This window comes from Antechinus flavipes, chromosome 1, assembly GCF_016432865.1.
Source record: "Antechinus flavipes isolate AdamAnt ecotype Samford, QLD, Australia chromosome 1, AdamAnt_v2, whole genome shotgun sequence".
Taxonomy (NCBI): Eukaryota; Metazoa; Chordata; class Mammalia; order Dasyuromorphia; family Dasyuridae; genus Antechinus; species Antechinus flavipes.
Window position 1 is genome coordinate 716065290 of NC_067398.1, and position 16558 is coordinate 716081847.

Below are 16558 nucleotides of genomic sequence, written 5' to 3' on the forward strand. Positions count from 1 at the left end.
TCCATTTGATCCATTCTCGTTTTCATAGTTTATAATTTGGATAAGGCTTTTACTTCTAATGGCAAGCTGTCGATTCTCTTTCCAATTCTTTCCTCCAAAGCCCTCAATCTTTTTTCATTTTCCCCTCTAGCACTTTATTTAGCAAATTGGAAAAAAAAAAAAAAAGCAACATGCCTGCTTTATCTTTTTCTTGAATTCTAATTGAACTTGTGTCCAGATGCTTTGGGATCATTCTCTTCTCTAGGGTACAAAAACAATAACGACAGCAGCATTTACATAGTGCTTACTGCTGCCAGGATCGATGTTAAGCACTTTACAACTATTATCTCATTTGATCCTCATCATCCACATTTTACAGTGGAGGAAACAAAGGTTAAGTCACATGCTTAGGATCACAGCCCGAAGGTATCTGAGGCTGAATTTGACCTCAGGTCTTACTGACTCCCGTTCCAGTATTCTTTAGTTATTGCTGGTGTGTGTGTGTGTGTGTGTGTGTGTGTGTGTGTGTGTGTGTGTACACCCCTGTCACCATAATATGCTCTTAGTTGATGGGATTCTTCTTTAGTCGCTCCTTTTCCCAGTGTACTTTCTGACTTCAGACCTTGTTAGGAGGAGCTCTGCTCACTTCTGGAGGAGAGTTTTGCCTCCTCGGGTCCTTCTGGGGCTTTCTCAGGGACGTGAGTGTTGCCAGATCTCGGGGGCAGCTCAGACTGGGGACCTGCAAGTTTTCAGGGACCCAAAGCGGTCTGATCCAGGGCAGAGTGTGATTGCTGGCTCCCTGGTTTGGGTTTTACAAGTTCCCCACCTGGATTTAAGTCTGGGCGACATAGCCGTAGGCTTGCCCCTGGGCAAGGTGCCATTAGACTCCGGTGGGTTCCTCTACAGTGGTTTCTTCCACTGTGCATCTGCTGTCCTGCTTGGTTCCTTGGCTCCAGTCCCCCCCTTCACCCCCCTCCTGCCTCCTTTTGGAGTTGTAAGCTTTCAGGCTGTAAGCTCCTTTAGGGCAGGGAGTAGCTTTATTGATTGTATTGTCGTAGACACTTAATACTTGTTTATCAGAGTGGACTGGAAGCCAGCTGAAAGGCTCTGATGCTTCAGAGTGATGGAACTGGCTCTTTGGTCTGGGATTCCTGCTCTGGTCATTCTGCTCAAGCTTCAGATGAGGCTGAACCCCCAGTATTTAGCACCGAAAAATACTGACAAGGTGTGGGGAGCTAAACAGAATGATGGATAGAGTGCTGGGCCTGGGTAGAAAAGACATCTTCTTGAGTTCAAATGCAGCCTCTGAAACCTATTAGCTGTGTGACCTTGGACATGTCACGTAACCCTCAGTTTTTCTCCTCTATAAAATGAGCTGGAGAGAGAAATGGCAAACCCCTCCGGTCAGGTCATGAAGAGTCAGACACAACTAAAAAACAACTCAGCGACAATACTTACGAGACATTATTTGACTATTAAAATATTATTAAAGGCATCGAGTCATATTAAAAATGCTCTGAATCACTATTGATTAGGGAATGCAAATTAAGACAGCTCTGAGGTACCACTTCACACCTCTCAGATTGGCTAAGATGACAGAAAAAGATGGTAAATGTTAGAGGGGATGTGGAGAAAAGTGAAATACTAATACATTGTTGGTGGAGTTGCAAAATGATCCAACCATTTTGGAGAGCAACTTGGAACTATGTCCAGAGGGTTATTAAACTGTGCATCCCCTTTGATGCAGCAGTGTTACCACTAGGCTTATCCCAAAGAGATCTTAAAGGAGGGAGAGGGACCCACATGTGCAAAAATGTTTGCGGTGGCCCTTTTTGTAGTGGCAAGAAGCTGGAAATTGAGTGGATTCTCATCAGTTGGGGAAGGACTGAATAGATTATTGCATATAAATGTTATAGAATATCATTATTCTATAAGAAAGGATCACCAGGAGGATTTCACGGAGGCCTGGAGAGACCTACATGAACTGATGCTGAGGGAAATGAGTAGAACCAGGAGATCATCGTACACGGCAACAGCAAGATTGTGTGATGATCAATTATGACAGATGTGGCTCTTCTCAGCAATTTGACGATCCAAGGCAATTCCAGTAGACTCGAGACGGAAAATGTCATCTGCAAGCAGAGCCTGAACAGATCAAAGCCTACTATTTTCACCTTCTTTTCTTGTTTTTTCCCCTTTGTTCTGATTTTTCTCTCCCAACTTAACTCATATGGAGACATGTAAAAAATATAATCTAAAAAAAATTCTTTTTTCAGCTATTTATCTTCACAAGGTGGATTTTTTCCATGTATTCTCAACCAAAGCAGCAAATTTCCCACAGAATGGATAAAGAAGCAAATAGGAGAATCCAATTGTCTTCTACTGAGCCGGTCATTACAGAGATTTGTAAAAACAGATAAAACTATGTGTTTCTTCTTTTTCCTTTTTTGCTTTTTGCTGAGGTAATTGGAGTTAAGTGACTTGCCCAAGGTCACAGAGCTAGGAAGTGTTAAATGTCTGAGACCGGAATTGAACTCAGTCTTCCTGACTTCAGGGTTGGTACTCTATCCACTGAACCACCTCGCTTCCCCCAACACGATTCTTCGAATTGTTTTGGAAAACATAATTACTGTCATAAACTATTTTACATGAACATGTAATATGTTTTATTATTTTAAAATTAGTTAATAAATATTTTGAAATGTATCAGTTCAATTCTTTAATACAGTAGATATTGAGAGAGATCATCAATGTAAACAAAAGCCCTTTGGAGAACCTTCAATAATTTTTTAAGCGTGTTAAAAGTTTAAGAGCAAAAGCTTAAGAACCGCTGGAGCGCCCCATCTCTTCAATGCCTGGGCTAGCGGTCACATCCTGTGGGACTTAACCCTTCCCGGCCCTGAAGCTGCCACTGTGCTTCTTGAACACCACGTCTCCTCGTTCAGCCTCACTTTACTTATTAGCTAGCTTCTTACCCTGGGACATGGCTGTGCTGGGACATGGCTGTGCCCTCCCCCCCTTTTTTTCTCTCCCCTTTCTAATTCTACTCAAACCCACACCTGCCATTACTATCGGAAAGGCGGCCTCCTATAGTTCCACTCACCATTTCTACAAGTTCCCAAACCCAACGCCCTTCCAAAGGGCCTACCCCTCTATGTGACGTCGCCCGCATTAGAGGTCAAGCTCCTTGAGAGTAAGGAAAGCTTTTGTTTTTATATCTGTATTTCCAGAGCTAAGTACAGTGCTTAGTCAAGAACCTAATGAATTGTTTTGTTCATTCATCCATCCACCAATTGGAAACCAAAGTCAATTCCATTGACCTCCATCTTCCCCGATTAGAACGTTCCCCAAGTGGAAGAGGCTCCTAGCACCATAGGGTCTCGAGCAGAGATTCTGGGAGCCAAAGTCAATTCCATTGACCCCCATCTTCCCCGATTAGAACGTTCCACAAGTGGAAGAGGCTCCTAGCACCACAGGGTCTCTGGCAGAGTTAGGTGGTTTGGACCAGGGATTTTTCCTAGGTATGGAGTGGACTAGATGGCTTTGAAGAACCAAAGGTCCGACTCTTCAATGGCTCATGAGCTGAGGGACGTTGAGGGCTGAGGATGATGGTCTCTTCAGTAATAGGGAAGAGAAGGTGAGGAAGGCTTAGGGGGAAGTTGGACTTCAATTCTGGACAAGTTTAAGAGAACCACCGGCCATTTGGGGAAGCAAAATTCAAGGTCAGCAGAGGGAGGAAAGGCAGATAAATAGAAATCATCAACATGGAGGGTAACCAAGTCCGTGGGAGTCGATGAGATCTCCAAATGTAGTCCACAGAGAAAAGGGCCCCAGAGGGGTGATCTGGAGGAAGGTCCAGCAAAGGAGACACCAGGGATCAGAGAGGAGAGAGAGGAGCGTCCCACAAACCCAGAGGGAGGAGAATATCAAGAAGTGATCGGGGCCTCAAAGGGGGCAGACAGAAAAGGCTGGGGGGAGCAACTAAGGGATCAGTTGGAGAGAAGAGTTTGGGCGGAATGATGAGGCCGGAAGGAGGGGAGGGGGTGGAGGCCCCGGTCCCCGCCCGGTCCTGAGTTTAGTTAAGCCACAAACGGCAGAGACGTATGGGACAATACTAGGGATGAAAGGACCGAGTGAGGACATTTTCAGGACTGAGGAGAAGGGAACCCGTCTGGGGGCCACAGGGAAGGAACCGGGAAATAAGAGAAAAGGGGGGGAGGTGCCAGAGGGAGCGAGCTGCTGGGTTCGGATGGAAGGGGATGGGAGTAGAGGGCTCAGCCTTGGGAGAGCAAGGTCACCTCATCACGGAAGGGGCGAGGGAGAAGAGCAAAAGCCGAACCAACAATAGGAACTTAGCAAGAGGGAGGAGAGCTCGCTCATGTGAACGACCTCAATTTTTCATCAGTTGAGAGGAGAACCATGGGAGGTTTCAGGAGAGGTGAAAAGGTTTAGAAGTGCTGTGGCGGACGGACAAACAGTCCTCCCCACGTCCTCCCCGATATGATGCTCCTCCTGGTCTCGGACATCCCTGCCCCCCACGTCCCTTCTCTTCTCCCCCTTCCGACTCCACGGCCAAAGTCCTAGTTCTGAGAGACCGCCCCCCCCCCCCCCCGGTTCCTTCGCTCCGAGCCGCTCCCCAGTGTAGCTGGATCGGTTACAGGGGATGGCAGGTTGCGCCCCCCCCTCCCCCAATGAGGTCCAGGGCCTGGTTTTCTCTCCTCTGTGTCTATGTTGGGGGGGTGGGGAAGACTCACTCCAGGCTCCCGCTGACCCCTACACAAAAGCTGGATTGTGGGAGCCAAGGTTAAGTCCGTTTACTTCCGTCTTCACCGGAATAGGAGGAGATCATTTCTAATAAAAGCGCGGAGGTAAACGCTGCTCGCCCGGTGGCCCGGAGCTCAGCCCCGCGCGCACTGGCCCATGCCGACGTCCTTGCCCTTCATTTGGGCCTCCCGGACCCGGAGGAAAGCTGGCGGTCCTGATTCTTCCCCAAGCCCACGAGGGCCCGTCCTTTCCTCCTGTCAGGCCCATTCGAGCGCACAGCGGCGGCTCCCTGAGCTTCAGGGAGCAAGGACGGCCCCGGGCAGGGCGGGCGCGCCATCTAGTGGTCACATTATGCCAGAGCTCTGTGCGCACAGGACGCCATCTTGTCCAACCTCCCCTCCCCCAGCATCCCGGCGCACCTCGTCGAACCTGACCGCTATCGGGGGCGGAGGGCTCAGAATCACCCAGGTCTCGACCTTGGAAGGGACCCCACAGGTCCGTTCCCAGCATTCCCAGCCGAAGGACCCGGTGAAGGTCACCAGGTTGGTCCCTGGGTGACCTTGAGGCCCCCCCCTCTCCCCCGGCCCTTGATTCCGGGTGCTGCCCAGGCCCTTCCCCTCAGCGCTCGCTCCCTAAGGCGGATCTTTTTCCGGGCTCGGGTCCGAGGGCTCGCACTCAGAGGCTCCACAATCTGGTTAAGGTAACCTAGTTCTCTGGTGGATCTCACCCTGGGGCTGCAGCCACGTGATCTGGTGAGTTTCACCCTGGGGCTGCAGCCACGTGATCTGGTGAGTTTCACCCTGGGGCTGCAGCCACATGATCTGGTGAGTTTCACCCTGGGGCTGCAGCCACGTGATCTGGTGAGTTTCACCCTGGGGCTGCAGCCACGTGATGCAGGGGAAGTCCCCCAGGGCTGCAGGCAGGAAGTGGCTCTCAGGGACCCAGCCCAACTCCCTCACTTTCCCGAGGAGCCGGAGGCCCTGAAGGGACGGGAGCATTCACGGCAGAAGAGCCTCCCCCATTCTCCCTCACCCAGAGGGGGATCGGGAAGCGAGCCGTCCTCCGGCCTGTGGGAAGCCTCCGCTTGGGCCGGGAGCCCAAGGCTGCCGGCTCTGCTCACGGCGGCCCTCTGGTGAGCGCGCTCGGATCTCCAGACCTTCCCCATCCTGGCTGCCTTCCTCTGAACACCCCACCGGGTCGGTGCTTTGAAAAGTGCCCGCCAGGACGCCTGCCCCTCCCGGCGGCCCCGCCCTGAGGCCTCCTTGGCCTGGGGACCTTCGGAGCGCGTCCCCTCCCCGCCCCGCTCCCCACAGGCCGGAGGCGCTGCTTGTTTGGACCCAACAGGCCACTGTCACTTATGCCCGCGGAATTTCCCAAGATCCATGCTGATGCCGGCCTGTTGAAATCATTGTATATAATTATGGTTAACATTGATACAGGGTTTCACAAGTAACTTGTTTGAGCTTCACAGTCCTACAAAGATGAGGATGCTGAGGTGGGGGAAGGGAGGACCCGGCCGGGTCACGCAGGGCAGTCTGAGCCTGGGCGGGGCCTTCCCGGGCCTGCCCCACCTCCGGGATCCGCAGCGTCTGTGGCTCGTGTGGTGTCCGACATGACCTTCTCCGAGGCCTCGGGCGCCCGGGGATGATCGATAAGGCCGAGTCACCTCTGAACCCACCTCTGTCCACATTCTCCCAGGACACAAGGCCATTTGTGACCAGGGCGTTGCTCTCCCCGCGGACACTTGAGTGATGGAGTCCCAAAAGGAAGGAAGCTGGGGTGACTCCCCGTCAGGCTCTTCTTCCCGAAGGTCGGGGGTCAGGGTGACGGGACCAGGATGAAATCGCAGCAACAGCCATGGGACCCCGCTCCCGAGAAGCAAGAGGGCCCAGCTTTGGGCCATTTAGGAAAGTCTGTCTTTGCCGACAACATCCCATCAGTTTCGTGATCAGCCTTAGACAAATGTCGGCGCTGGCAAAGAGCATCCTGGGTGCAGGCTTCCAGGCTGGGGGAAGGGCCGTGCCCTTGAGATCCGCGGGAACTGAGCCCACTTCCTGGTCAGTCTGTGACCCCTTTCAGCATTTTCTTGGCATTTCCTTCTCCAGTGCATTTTACAAACGAGGAAACTGAGGCAGGCAGGGTGAAGTGACTTGCCCAGTGTCACTAGGCAGTGTCTGAGGTCAGATTTGAACTCAGGGAGAGGAGTCCTCCTGCCTCCAGGATCCTCCGGCTGCTCCTGGCCAGTGGGAGGCAGAAACTGTCTCGGGAGAGATGGGGTAGTCCCGTGATCAATGCCGCCCAGGGCTCTGGGGCTTCTTGCTGTCCACCTTCTAGTCTTATGATTGTTCTTATTAAGTTCACCTGTCAGGTGAAACCTATCCCCCAACTCCCTGGTCTTGAGGGTGAGCAGGGACCACCCCACGATTCTTCTACAGTCCTTGGCCTGTCTTGGGCCCCGAGTCGCACAAACCCCAAGGCTTCCTGGAAGAAGGAAGAGGCCCCGGCTGGACCTGGCTGGATCCCGGGGTGCTCAGGCCGGTCTTCTTGGGGACACTGAGGCCGGAGACGCCTGCCGGTCCCCGCTGACGGGGGAGCCCGCTCCGTCTGTCCTCGGCACGTGCGCTCCCTCGGCGTCAGCGGGAAGGCCCAGGACCCAGAAGGACCTGGGGGCCTAGGAGAGAGGGGAGAGAAGGAGAGCGCCAGACCCAAAGAAAGCCGTGCAGTCGCCCACAAGGGACAGCAAGCTCTCAAGCCGCATCCTTTGGGGGCGGGGAAGGTCAGAGACCGGCCCGGGCCCTGCAGGAGGGCGGCCCGGGCCACTCAAAGTGCAACATGACAGATACAAAGACGATTCCACAGACAGATTTTAAAAGGAAGTCGACCTACGGCCCATGGGGATCCAGGTGGAGCTTAGCGGTCCCCGTCTCCGAGGCGGACAGGCCCGGGCCGGGAGGACGGAGCTGGATTCAGTCCCTGCCTGCCACCGGCAAGACGAACACCTCTCGGCGCTCCGGGCTCCTCGACAATAGCAGCAGCTGGGGCACGGAGCGCGCTGTCAGGCTTCCCAGCCCCCCCAGGGCTGCTGGTCCCCATTTTACACGAGAGCCGCGGTGGCCTGGGTCTCCCCGAGTCCAGCAGCGGAGCGCGATGGCCGTGACCTCCCTCCCAGGGACTCGCACGTCAAGGTCAGCCTCCTCTGCCTCTCGATGCCCTGGGCCAGTAAAGTAACAGGTGTAGACCAGCCTCACCAACCCCCCCAAAGATCTATGTGCACATCCGCTCGAGGTCACGCCGTACATCCCAGGCACGTGTGGCCGCTGCCCCTCCGGGGCTCTTCCGAGGATCCGGCGGCGGTGCCAAGTGTGCCCACGCAGTCGGCGCCAGGTTTGGTGTTCCAGGGGTCAGCCCCACACCACGAGGGTCCTTAGAAGCCATCGAGTCGCAGAGTCTTCCTTTTTCAGAAGGGGAAACTGAGGGACGGACCCCGGGGCACCCAGCAGAGATGGCTGGGATGGGGTTCGAGCCCTGGGTCACTCAGTGGCCAGGGGGGGAGCATCCTCAAGCCAGCAGAGGAAGAAACAAAGAGGGGAGGGCACAGAGTTTTAAACCTTTTATTATCAGGGAGTGTCCACTAGGGCCAGCGGCAGCAGCTGGTGAGGCTCCTCCCGCGAGGACGCCCGGCCCGCGCCTGCTTCTTCCGCCGAGTCCCTCTCCTCTGGCGCCTTCATCCCACCACCCGGGTGCGTCGGCAGGGGCAGAGGGAGGGGGGGCGGGGCTTCCAGGAGGACCATCCCCCCAGCCAGAAGGACCTTCTGCTGCTGTAAACGAAAAAGCACGACCTCGTGGGCTCGTTTCATTTAAAAATAAATATTTATAAACAAAGGAAGGGGAATCTGAAGAACTACAGGTTTCAAAGCTTCCTTGTGACGGCACAAGTGTGGGTCAGGGCCCGAGAAGGAGATGTGGTCCCGCGCCTCTGGGCCAGGACAGGCACTGCCTTCCGAGGCCACCCAAGGCCACCCTGGCCACGGCGCCCGCCTCCAGGCTGCCCCGCTGGCACCCGGCTCAGTCTCCCTTGGTGATCAGATCCTCGATGTAGGCGTCCAGCTCGTCGTCGGTGTTGATGTCAATGTCCTAATGGGGTGCGAGAGACGGGCTGAGCCAGCGGTCCCCGGGAGACTCTCGCGGACTGGCCCTGGGAGGCCCACCTGTCCCGAGACCCGGGGGCGGGGGAGGAGGCCGCGGGGGGCTCTCGGCTCGGCCGCTCCGGCTGCCCGGCCGCTGGGGAGGTGCCCCGATGACCCCCTGCCGGGAGGTGAGCGCCCTTCTTGCAGCCACAGCTCATTCCCACTGACCTGGTGGCAGCTCCTCCGGTGTCTGACCTCCGGCCTCTACATCTTTGCCTAGACTGTCCCCGAGGCCAGCCTCCTCTCCTTCCAACTCTTGGAATCCATCCCTGGCTCAGGGATCCCGAGGCCTCTCCCCACCCCCCAGCTGCCTTTCTGCCTTTACTTATAAATGGGCACGCTGCCTCCCTCAGCTAGGCCCTAAGACCGCAGATACCAAAGCAGGCATGCAACAGGTGCCTCATTAATGCTCGCTGAGTGCCGGGCGACTCTCACCGTGGCCCCTAGAGATATCAGAGCTGATGGCTCCCCCAGATCAGGGCTGGGGCTGGTAGCCCCCCAATCAGAGCCGATGGACTCCCCCAGATCAGGACTGGTTCCCCCCCATCCTGATCAGGGACGGTGTCCAGGCCAGGAAAGTCGGACGGGGCCCCTCACCTCTTGCACTTTCTGGAGCAGGGCCACAATGTTCGTCCTCAGTTTCTGCAGCTTCTCCTCGGTCTCTCGCAGCTTCCGCTCGGAGGCCCGGAGGTTCTCCTCGGAGGCCTTGGCGCGGGCGTCCGCCCGGGTCTGGTACGAGTTGCACAGATTCTGCAGCCCCACCTCGTACTGCTTGAAATACTCCTTCTGCAGAGGGAGAGGGAGAGGAAGGTCAGCCCGGGGCCTGACGGGCCGGGCCCCGAACCCGGCCGAGGGCTCCCCTGCTCAGTCTGACTCGTCCTACAGGGCTTCAGGGAGCCGAGAGAGGCCCGCCGGGCGGGGCAGTCCGGAGGCCAGGGGTTCCAGGTGGCTGCAGAGACCACTGAGCTCGGGTGCTGTGTGGCCCTAGGGGAGTCACCAGGCCTGGGCTTGCCTCAGCTCCCTCATCTGTGAGCTGGGCATTACACCACTATCTCCCAAAGCTGGGACCAGTTCTAGAGCGCTCTGCAAACTCTCGAGGGCCGACTTCATGCTGGAACACCAGCCCCTTCTGGGTGACCGCCAGGACAGCTCTAGGGGCGTCCATCTCCACGTGGGCGGAAATCTGGGCCCTAGATGCTCGCCATCCTTTTGCCGATCTCTTCCTGAAGGCCCCCCGGGGTCGCCCACTCAGCCTAAGCTCCTCAGCCCGAACCCGGGCCTTCAGCTGGGAGGCTCTGCTAGACACGGCCTCTTGGGTCCCGCTGGCCCAGGAAGCCCCTGGCAGCGAGGGGCCGCTAAGGGAGGCCCCTCAGCAGCCTGGGGTTCGCTCCGTCTTTCAGACGGCTGCGAGAGGTTCACAATGTGCAGATGCTGCTGGGGGTTGCTGGGGATGACCCTGCCCTGCGCGGGCATGGGAGCCGGTGGGTGGGGGTCCCCGAGATTAGGGCCGATGGGCCTTGTCCAAGATCCTTGGTGTCCCTCCCCCCACATGCCTAGCACAAGCCCACGACGGCCCCAGCAGATGCTCTGACCTCATCTGGGGGGGGAGGGGGGAGTGTGGGGGAGGACCAGGCTGCCCCCATTGGGCTGGGAGGGGCAGCAGCTTCGGGCCCCCCCAGCTTGCTCGGTAGCCCCTTCCTAGGCTTCCACTGTCAGAGAAGCCGCCTCCTCCTCCTCCGGCCCCTCTAGCTCGCCCCCTAGGGCCCGGGCCCGACTTCACTGTCACTAAATGCGGGGCCCCAGCCCGGGTCCTCCAGAACTCACCGCTCCATGTCAGAGACGGCTGAAGCCCCTCCCCCCCCAATGACACGGAGAGGGAGCCGAGGGGAGGGGCTGTGGGGGTCGGGAGCACGGCTCACCAGAGGAAAGGCCATCAGCTCGTCCGGGCTCATGGAGCTCAGCTCTTTCTTTGAGATGGGGAAGTTGGGGGGCAGGAAGTAGCGGAGACAGTTCCTGCAAGGAGAGACAAGCCGGAGGCCCGGTCTCAGAGGAGGCCGGCGGGGGGTGGGGGGCCGGCAGGGGGCCGGGGCGACACCCACCGAAGGGTCTGGACCAGCAGATCCACGGTCTCATGGCTGCTGCTGGGAGCGGTGGTGTCCGGCTCGATGCGGATGCACTCGGAGGTCGAGGGCTCGATGGCGATCACGTCCTCGTCCTCCTGCTGCTGGGTGTCGGGGCTCTGGTACTCGGGCGAGGGGGGCTTCATCAGCCTCACGTCCTCGCTGCCTTTCTCCACCCTGCAGGGGGCGGGAGAGCCAGGCTGAGACCGGCCCCGGCCCCGGGCCCCTCCTGCGCGCCCGGCCCTCCCCGGCCCGGCAGGGGGCCTCACCAGCGGTCTCTGGGCGTGGTGTCCGTGGGCACGTAATCGAACTTGACCTTCCAGCGCACCACGTGCTTGCTCATCTCCACGGCCGTCACGCGGCCCGTGTACCACTCCTTGTTCACGCGCACCTCCACGTGCAGCCCTTTATCTGAGAGAGACCAGGCTCAGGGGCCTCCCCGCCCAGTCCCACCCTGGGCCCCGAAGCCAGGAGTCTGCGCGGGCGCCCCCATCCCCCTGCCCTGCCCTCGGGCGCCCTCCCGCCCCCTCACCTTTCTGGGCTCGTCTCAGCTCCGCCAGGTCTTCTTCGCTGGCACTGTCTGAGAGCTGCAGAGAGAACGCAAACCCGGGCGTCACCCCCAGGCCCCCGCTGCCCTGAGCCCCTCCCCCTCCTCCCGGACACGCCGCTTCCCCCGGGCTCAAGGCAGGCTGCGAACCGTGGCAGCGACCCCGGGCCTGGCCATCACCGGGTCCGGGGCGAGGGAGCGAGGGGGCAAGCCCGCTGCCCGGGAGGACGGTGGGGCCCGGGCGGGAAAACGGGTGTTTGTGAACATCTCGTCTGGGGGCCCGCGGGGAGCTGGGCATGGAAGGCCAGAGTCGGGAGAGGCAAAGGCCGGAGAAGCAAGGAGGAGGCCACAGAGAGGGATCCCGGGGGCCCTCGGAGGGCCGGAGGCTGGCCACAAACGGTGGCAAAAAACCCCAACAGATCCTGGGCGGGTCTGGGGGCGGCAGAAGTGGCTGCTGGGGGGAAGGGCTCCAACCACCTCCGGCCTCCCTGGCAGCCTCCTTTTGGGCAGAGGACGGAAGTTGGGGAGAAAAGCAAGCGTGGAAGCCACCCACAAACTCAGGGAGGAAAGAAGGGGCATCTGAGGGTCAGCGGGCTACAGTGTGACTGGGCAGCGGGGGGGGGGGAACCATCTCAGAGGAGGAGAGGGAGCGAGGAGCCCCCCAACCGGACCAGCACAGTGGGGCCGGGGGCCCAGGGACGGGCGTCGGGAGGGCAAGATGGAAGGACTGGGAAACCAAGAGTGGGGGGTGGATCCGTTTGTGGCCTTGGGAGCAGTGACTCCCAGGGCACCATGGGAAGGGCGGGAGCTCCCGGCCCACACGGGAATGGATGGCGGGGCCGTGGGACCCCAGGGAATCTCGGAGAAGCGAGTTCCTGGAGGTCTGGCCCCAGGGCAGGGGGCATCAGGCAGCACTGGGAGTGTGGCTCTCTGGCTGCCGGGGTCCCCGAGGCCTCCACTCCCTGCCCTGCCCACACCTGTTTAGACCCTAAAAACGACTAAAGCTCCCGGGCCCGGCCGATCCCTCCGCCCCTCAGCCCCTTTGCCAGCCTCCTGCTGCCATCCAGGCCCCGGGATCCCGGCTCTGGAGTGTTGGACCTTTGGGAACTACCGGGTCATCGAGGGTGGGAAGGGGCCTTCAGGCCCCAGGACCCCAGGAGTCCAAGCCCCGAGACTCAGGGGTGGGCTGAAGAACTGCCGGTGCTCCCCCAGCTAAGTTCCTAAGGTGGGACTCGAACCCGGGCTTGGGCCAGGCTGCTTTTCCGCTAACACTGTCCTCTCTAAAACGACTCTGCATATTCTGCAAACTCTCAACCGAATGTGGGCTACGGGGGGTCGGGGCCGTCTCAGCACCGGGCCCAGCGCCAGGGGGAGGACCAGGGAGCAGCCTCGAGGGGCCCCTGGCCCGGTGTCCCGCGGAGGGGGCGCTCACCTCCACCACGACTTCACTCGACTCCTTCTTCTCATCTTTCACCACGAGGACTTTGCCCCGCTTGGATTTCTCCTTCCTCCTCTCCACATCTTCCTCGGCCTCGTCCTCCGTGAGGGGAAAGCTCCTCTTCCGGGCGCTGACGATCTGCGGGGAGGAGGAGCGGCAGTTTGCCGAGGGCGCCGGGAGGGGGGGCCGGTGGGAGCCCCGGGACTTGCCAGCTGCTCTGCCCGTGCCCCTGCCCCCTAACAGTGGGGCCGAGGGGACCCCAGGAAGCCTCAGGTCAGAAATCACTTCTCTTACACAGCTGGGCCTCAACTGGAAGCCGCGGGGGGATCGGCTGTGGCCACCATCCCGGGGGGCTCCAAGGCCCAGGAGCCTCCCTGCAGGCCCCCGGCGCTCACCCCCAGCAGCACGGACTTGGCGGACCTGGGAGCCCCGGCCGCCCCGGGTCCCAGAAGGGAGCCTCTCGCTTGCACTAACGGGCTCTTCCTCTGGCCCTGAGAACCAGGCCTCCCTCCCTCCCTCCCCGCTGCCCTCCTCTCGGGCTCTCCTCAGGAGGGGGCCAGAGACCGCGGCCGGCCGGGTCAGAAGGGGCGGGTCTGCGCCTGGGACCGCTCCTGGGGACGCACAGCGCCGCGCTCCTTACCGGAAGGCGGCCCAGGTCTAGGCCCAGTGGAGGGCGGATGCTGGGGAGAACAAGGCTGCTGTGGGTGGGCTAGGAGTGGTGGAGAAGCAAAGTATCACCTGAGCTTTACTGGGCGGGTCTGGCTTCTTGAGCACTGGGGTCTTCACCGGTTTGGGGATGGGCACGTCACAGGGGGGCCTGGAATTCAGCACAGGCGGTGTGGGGGACCTCACCACGGAGACCACTCTGTGAGCCGGTTTGACAATGGAGCCGCTGGACTTCCGGGGGGTCAGAGGTGGGTGAGACATCCTGGAGGTGCTGGCTTCCTCCTGGGTCGGCGACTGGCCCGGTCTCGGGGAGATGGACAGCGCGCCCCTTCTGGTCGGGAAGGCTGGTCTGGGAGTTGGTGGGGGTGGGGGAGGTGGGGGTGGGGGGCGGCTCGGAGCATTCTTAATCACAGCTGGCAACGGGGGGGACCTAGGGCGTGGAAGTCGACGGGTGCCGTGGGACTCCTGCGAGAGAGGGGAGAGGGCGAGGGCGGTCACCCCAGGAGGTCTGGGAGGCGCCGGTGCCCCGTCGGGCTGGCCTCCCTCCCCCGCACCACATTTACCTCCACGCCAGACCTGCTGCTCACTTCCAGGGGTAACTTCTTCAGATCAGCCTGGGATCGGATCGGGATCGTTTTCTGCAGGGACACGATGGGCCAAGTTCACCCGTGCCCCCCACTCCGAGGAAACGGGCTCGCCCCCCCCCACCCCCACCCCCAAACCCCCCCCCGGCTCCCCAGTCCTCAAGGGGCCGGACGAGGAGGCCGAGGTCAGAGGGCGCGGGAGCCGGGAGGTTCACCGGACACCGGGGACACCTTGAGAGAAGAGGAAAGTAAACCTTGGGGAGGCGGAGACGGACGGGGAAGGAGGGGGATACGACCCATTCGGACCCCGACAAATCGGGGCCCAAGGCCACAGGGTGGCACAATCCAGATCGGGACGGTCTCCATACTGTCCCCTCCCCCACTTCATTCATTCACTCATTCATTCAGCAAGCCTGTAGGAGCAGCTGTGGGCCAGGCCCCGGGCCCTCGGTCAGCCGAGGGTCTAGCGGGGGACGCTCTCTTGGCGCACGGGAACCGGAGAGGGAGAAAGCACCCGTGGGGCGGGGGCCGGGGCGGGCGGAGCTTGTGGAACGGAGAGCTGGACGGCCCCCGCGGTGGGAGGCGGACTCCAAGGAGGCGGAGCGACAGAGCTGAGAGACCCAGGCCCGCTCGCCAACACCACGCCCGGGAATCCGGCTCCTGGCCGCCGTCCAGCCCGGGCTCCGAGGGGCCGAGGGCAGCCTGGGACCCACCCACCTGCAGGGCTTCCAGCTTCTCCTGCTGCTGCCGGATCTTCTCCGTCAGCTGTTTCTGCTTCTCCTCTTGGGTCTTGAAGTCCTTCTTCAGGGTCCCCAGGGGAACCTTCTGCTTCTGCTCAGAGGCGTTACAGCTGCACCCCCCAGACAAAAGCTGATGCTGAGGAAGACTCGGGGTACCCTGGGCTTCCCCTAGGGGGTCCCGCCCACTCCCCCATGGGGGTCCCGCCCGCTTCCCCCAGGGAGTCCCGCCCGCTTCCCCCGGGGGTCCCGCCCGCTCCCCCCAGCCCCACTGCCCGCGGCCCCTCACCTGTCCTGCTCGGCGTCGGGGTTCATGGTGCACACCCACGTGTCGGGATAGTCCCGCTCCACGGAGCTCAGCTGGAAGGGCAGCGTCCGCCACTTCAGACACAGATCTGCCAACAGAGCCCGGAGGGGGGTCAGCCACGTGTGGTCAGCGCCCCCGAAGCTCCCGTGAGGGCCACGTGCCGGGGACACCCGGAGCCACCGCGGCCCGTCCTCGAGGAGGCGCCTTCTCCTCGCTCTGACTCCTCCCGAGCAGCCAGAGCCCCGGACCGAAGGCCGGCGGCCCCTTCAAGCCCAGCCCATCTGAAGCGGGCGTCCCACACGTAACAGCCCCTCTCCCCTCACATCCACACACGTCCCAAAGCCCCCCGGAGGCTTCCAAAGCCCTCGCCTCATAACTACTCTAGAAACTGCGCCACGCAACTACTGTCCCCCTTTTACAGATGAGTAAATCAAGGCCACAGCCAGAAAAGGGGACATGTCCGGGACTCAAACCCAAGTCACCTGGTGCCCGAGCCAAGGAACCTCCTCCCCCTGCCCCCCAGGACGGCTCCCACTGAGCTGGTCAGCGGTCACCTGCTTTTCTCCTGGCCTCACAGGCCCTAAGAGAGGCAGGCTGCCGGGGGCTCCCCTCCCCACCTGTTCTGGATGCACAGAGTCACTTCTGGTCTCTGCTCCAGAGGGAGGGGCAGGAAGTCACCCCCTCCCCACAATGACCCCCAGACCCCAGTGACCTTTGTATGCTAAGGCTATCAGGGGTGTCCCCGGTGAAAAGGCCAGGACTCCGGCCCTGGGGAAGACGGGGACAGGACGTGGCCCGTCTTGTCAGAGTCACTGTCGGCTGGTCCGACTGTTGTGGGGGCGGGACAGGAGGAGGGAAGGTCTGTAAATGACTGACGGAAAAGGGAGCACCACCTCCCGCCACCACGCTGGGCTCTGCCCGGGCCAGGAGCGCGCGCTCACCGCACTGGATGGTGGTGGGGATCTCCATGGCTCGTCTCCGTTTGTAGCGAAGCTCGCTGGACGGGGGCTGGTTCCAGTTGGCCGAGAGGTAGCCAAACTCATCCCAGAACTTGATGATTCCCCGCTGGGCTGGAAGGCAAACCCCAGAGCGCCACTGTCAGCAGCAGGGTCGGGGCCCGCGCCGCCCCTGTACCACCCCCGCTGTCGCCCCTGCGCCGCCCCCATCCCGCCCCCGCGCCGCTCCCACCATCGCCCCTGCCGTCGCCCCCGCGCCACCCCCACCGTCGC

The 16558-nt window shown here is 60.4% G+C and overlaps 1 protein-coding gene across 7 annotated transcripts in view; it reads right to left on the minus strand.

Annotated features, from left to right (window-relative positions):
- Nucleotides 1-6142: 6142 nt before the first annotated feature.
- Nucleotides 6143-16558, minus strand: part of MORC2 (MORC family CW-type zinc finger 2) — a 46996-nt gene continuing 36580 nt past the window's right edge. For 2 of the 7 annotated variants that reach the window (XM_051973144.1, XM_051973143.1), the window contains 12 exons: nucleotides 16271-16399; nucleotides 15312-15417; nucleotides 15003-15135; nucleotides 14265-14339; nucleotides 13774-14166; nucleotides 13030-13173; nucleotides 11583-11637; nucleotides 11320-11461; nucleotides 11030-11227; nucleotides 10850-10943; nucleotides 9528-9716; nucleotides 6143-8561 (listed from right to left, as the gene is read on the minus strand). In XM_051973144.1, the coding sequence (XP_051829104.1) occupies nucleotides 8361-8561; nucleotides 9528-9716; nucleotides 10850-10943; nucleotides 11030-11227; nucleotides 11320-11461; nucleotides 11583-11637; nucleotides 13030-13173; nucleotides 13774-14166; nucleotides 14265-14339; nucleotides 15003-15135; nucleotides 15312-15417; nucleotides 16271-16399 (1859 nt within the window). In that variant the 3' untranslated portion in view covers nucleotides 6143-8360. Of the gene's footprint in view, nucleotides 8562-8594; nucleotides 8878-9527; nucleotides 9717-10849; nucleotides 10944-11029; nucleotides 11228-11319; nucleotides 11462-11582; nucleotides 11638-13029; nucleotides 13174-13773; nucleotides 14167-14264; nucleotides 14340-15002; nucleotides 15136-15311; nucleotides 15418-16270; nucleotides 16400-16558 lie in introns of those variants that run through there. The other 5 variants (XM_051973148.1, XM_051973146.1, XR_007949765.1 and 2 more) reach the window with 4 other exon arrangements.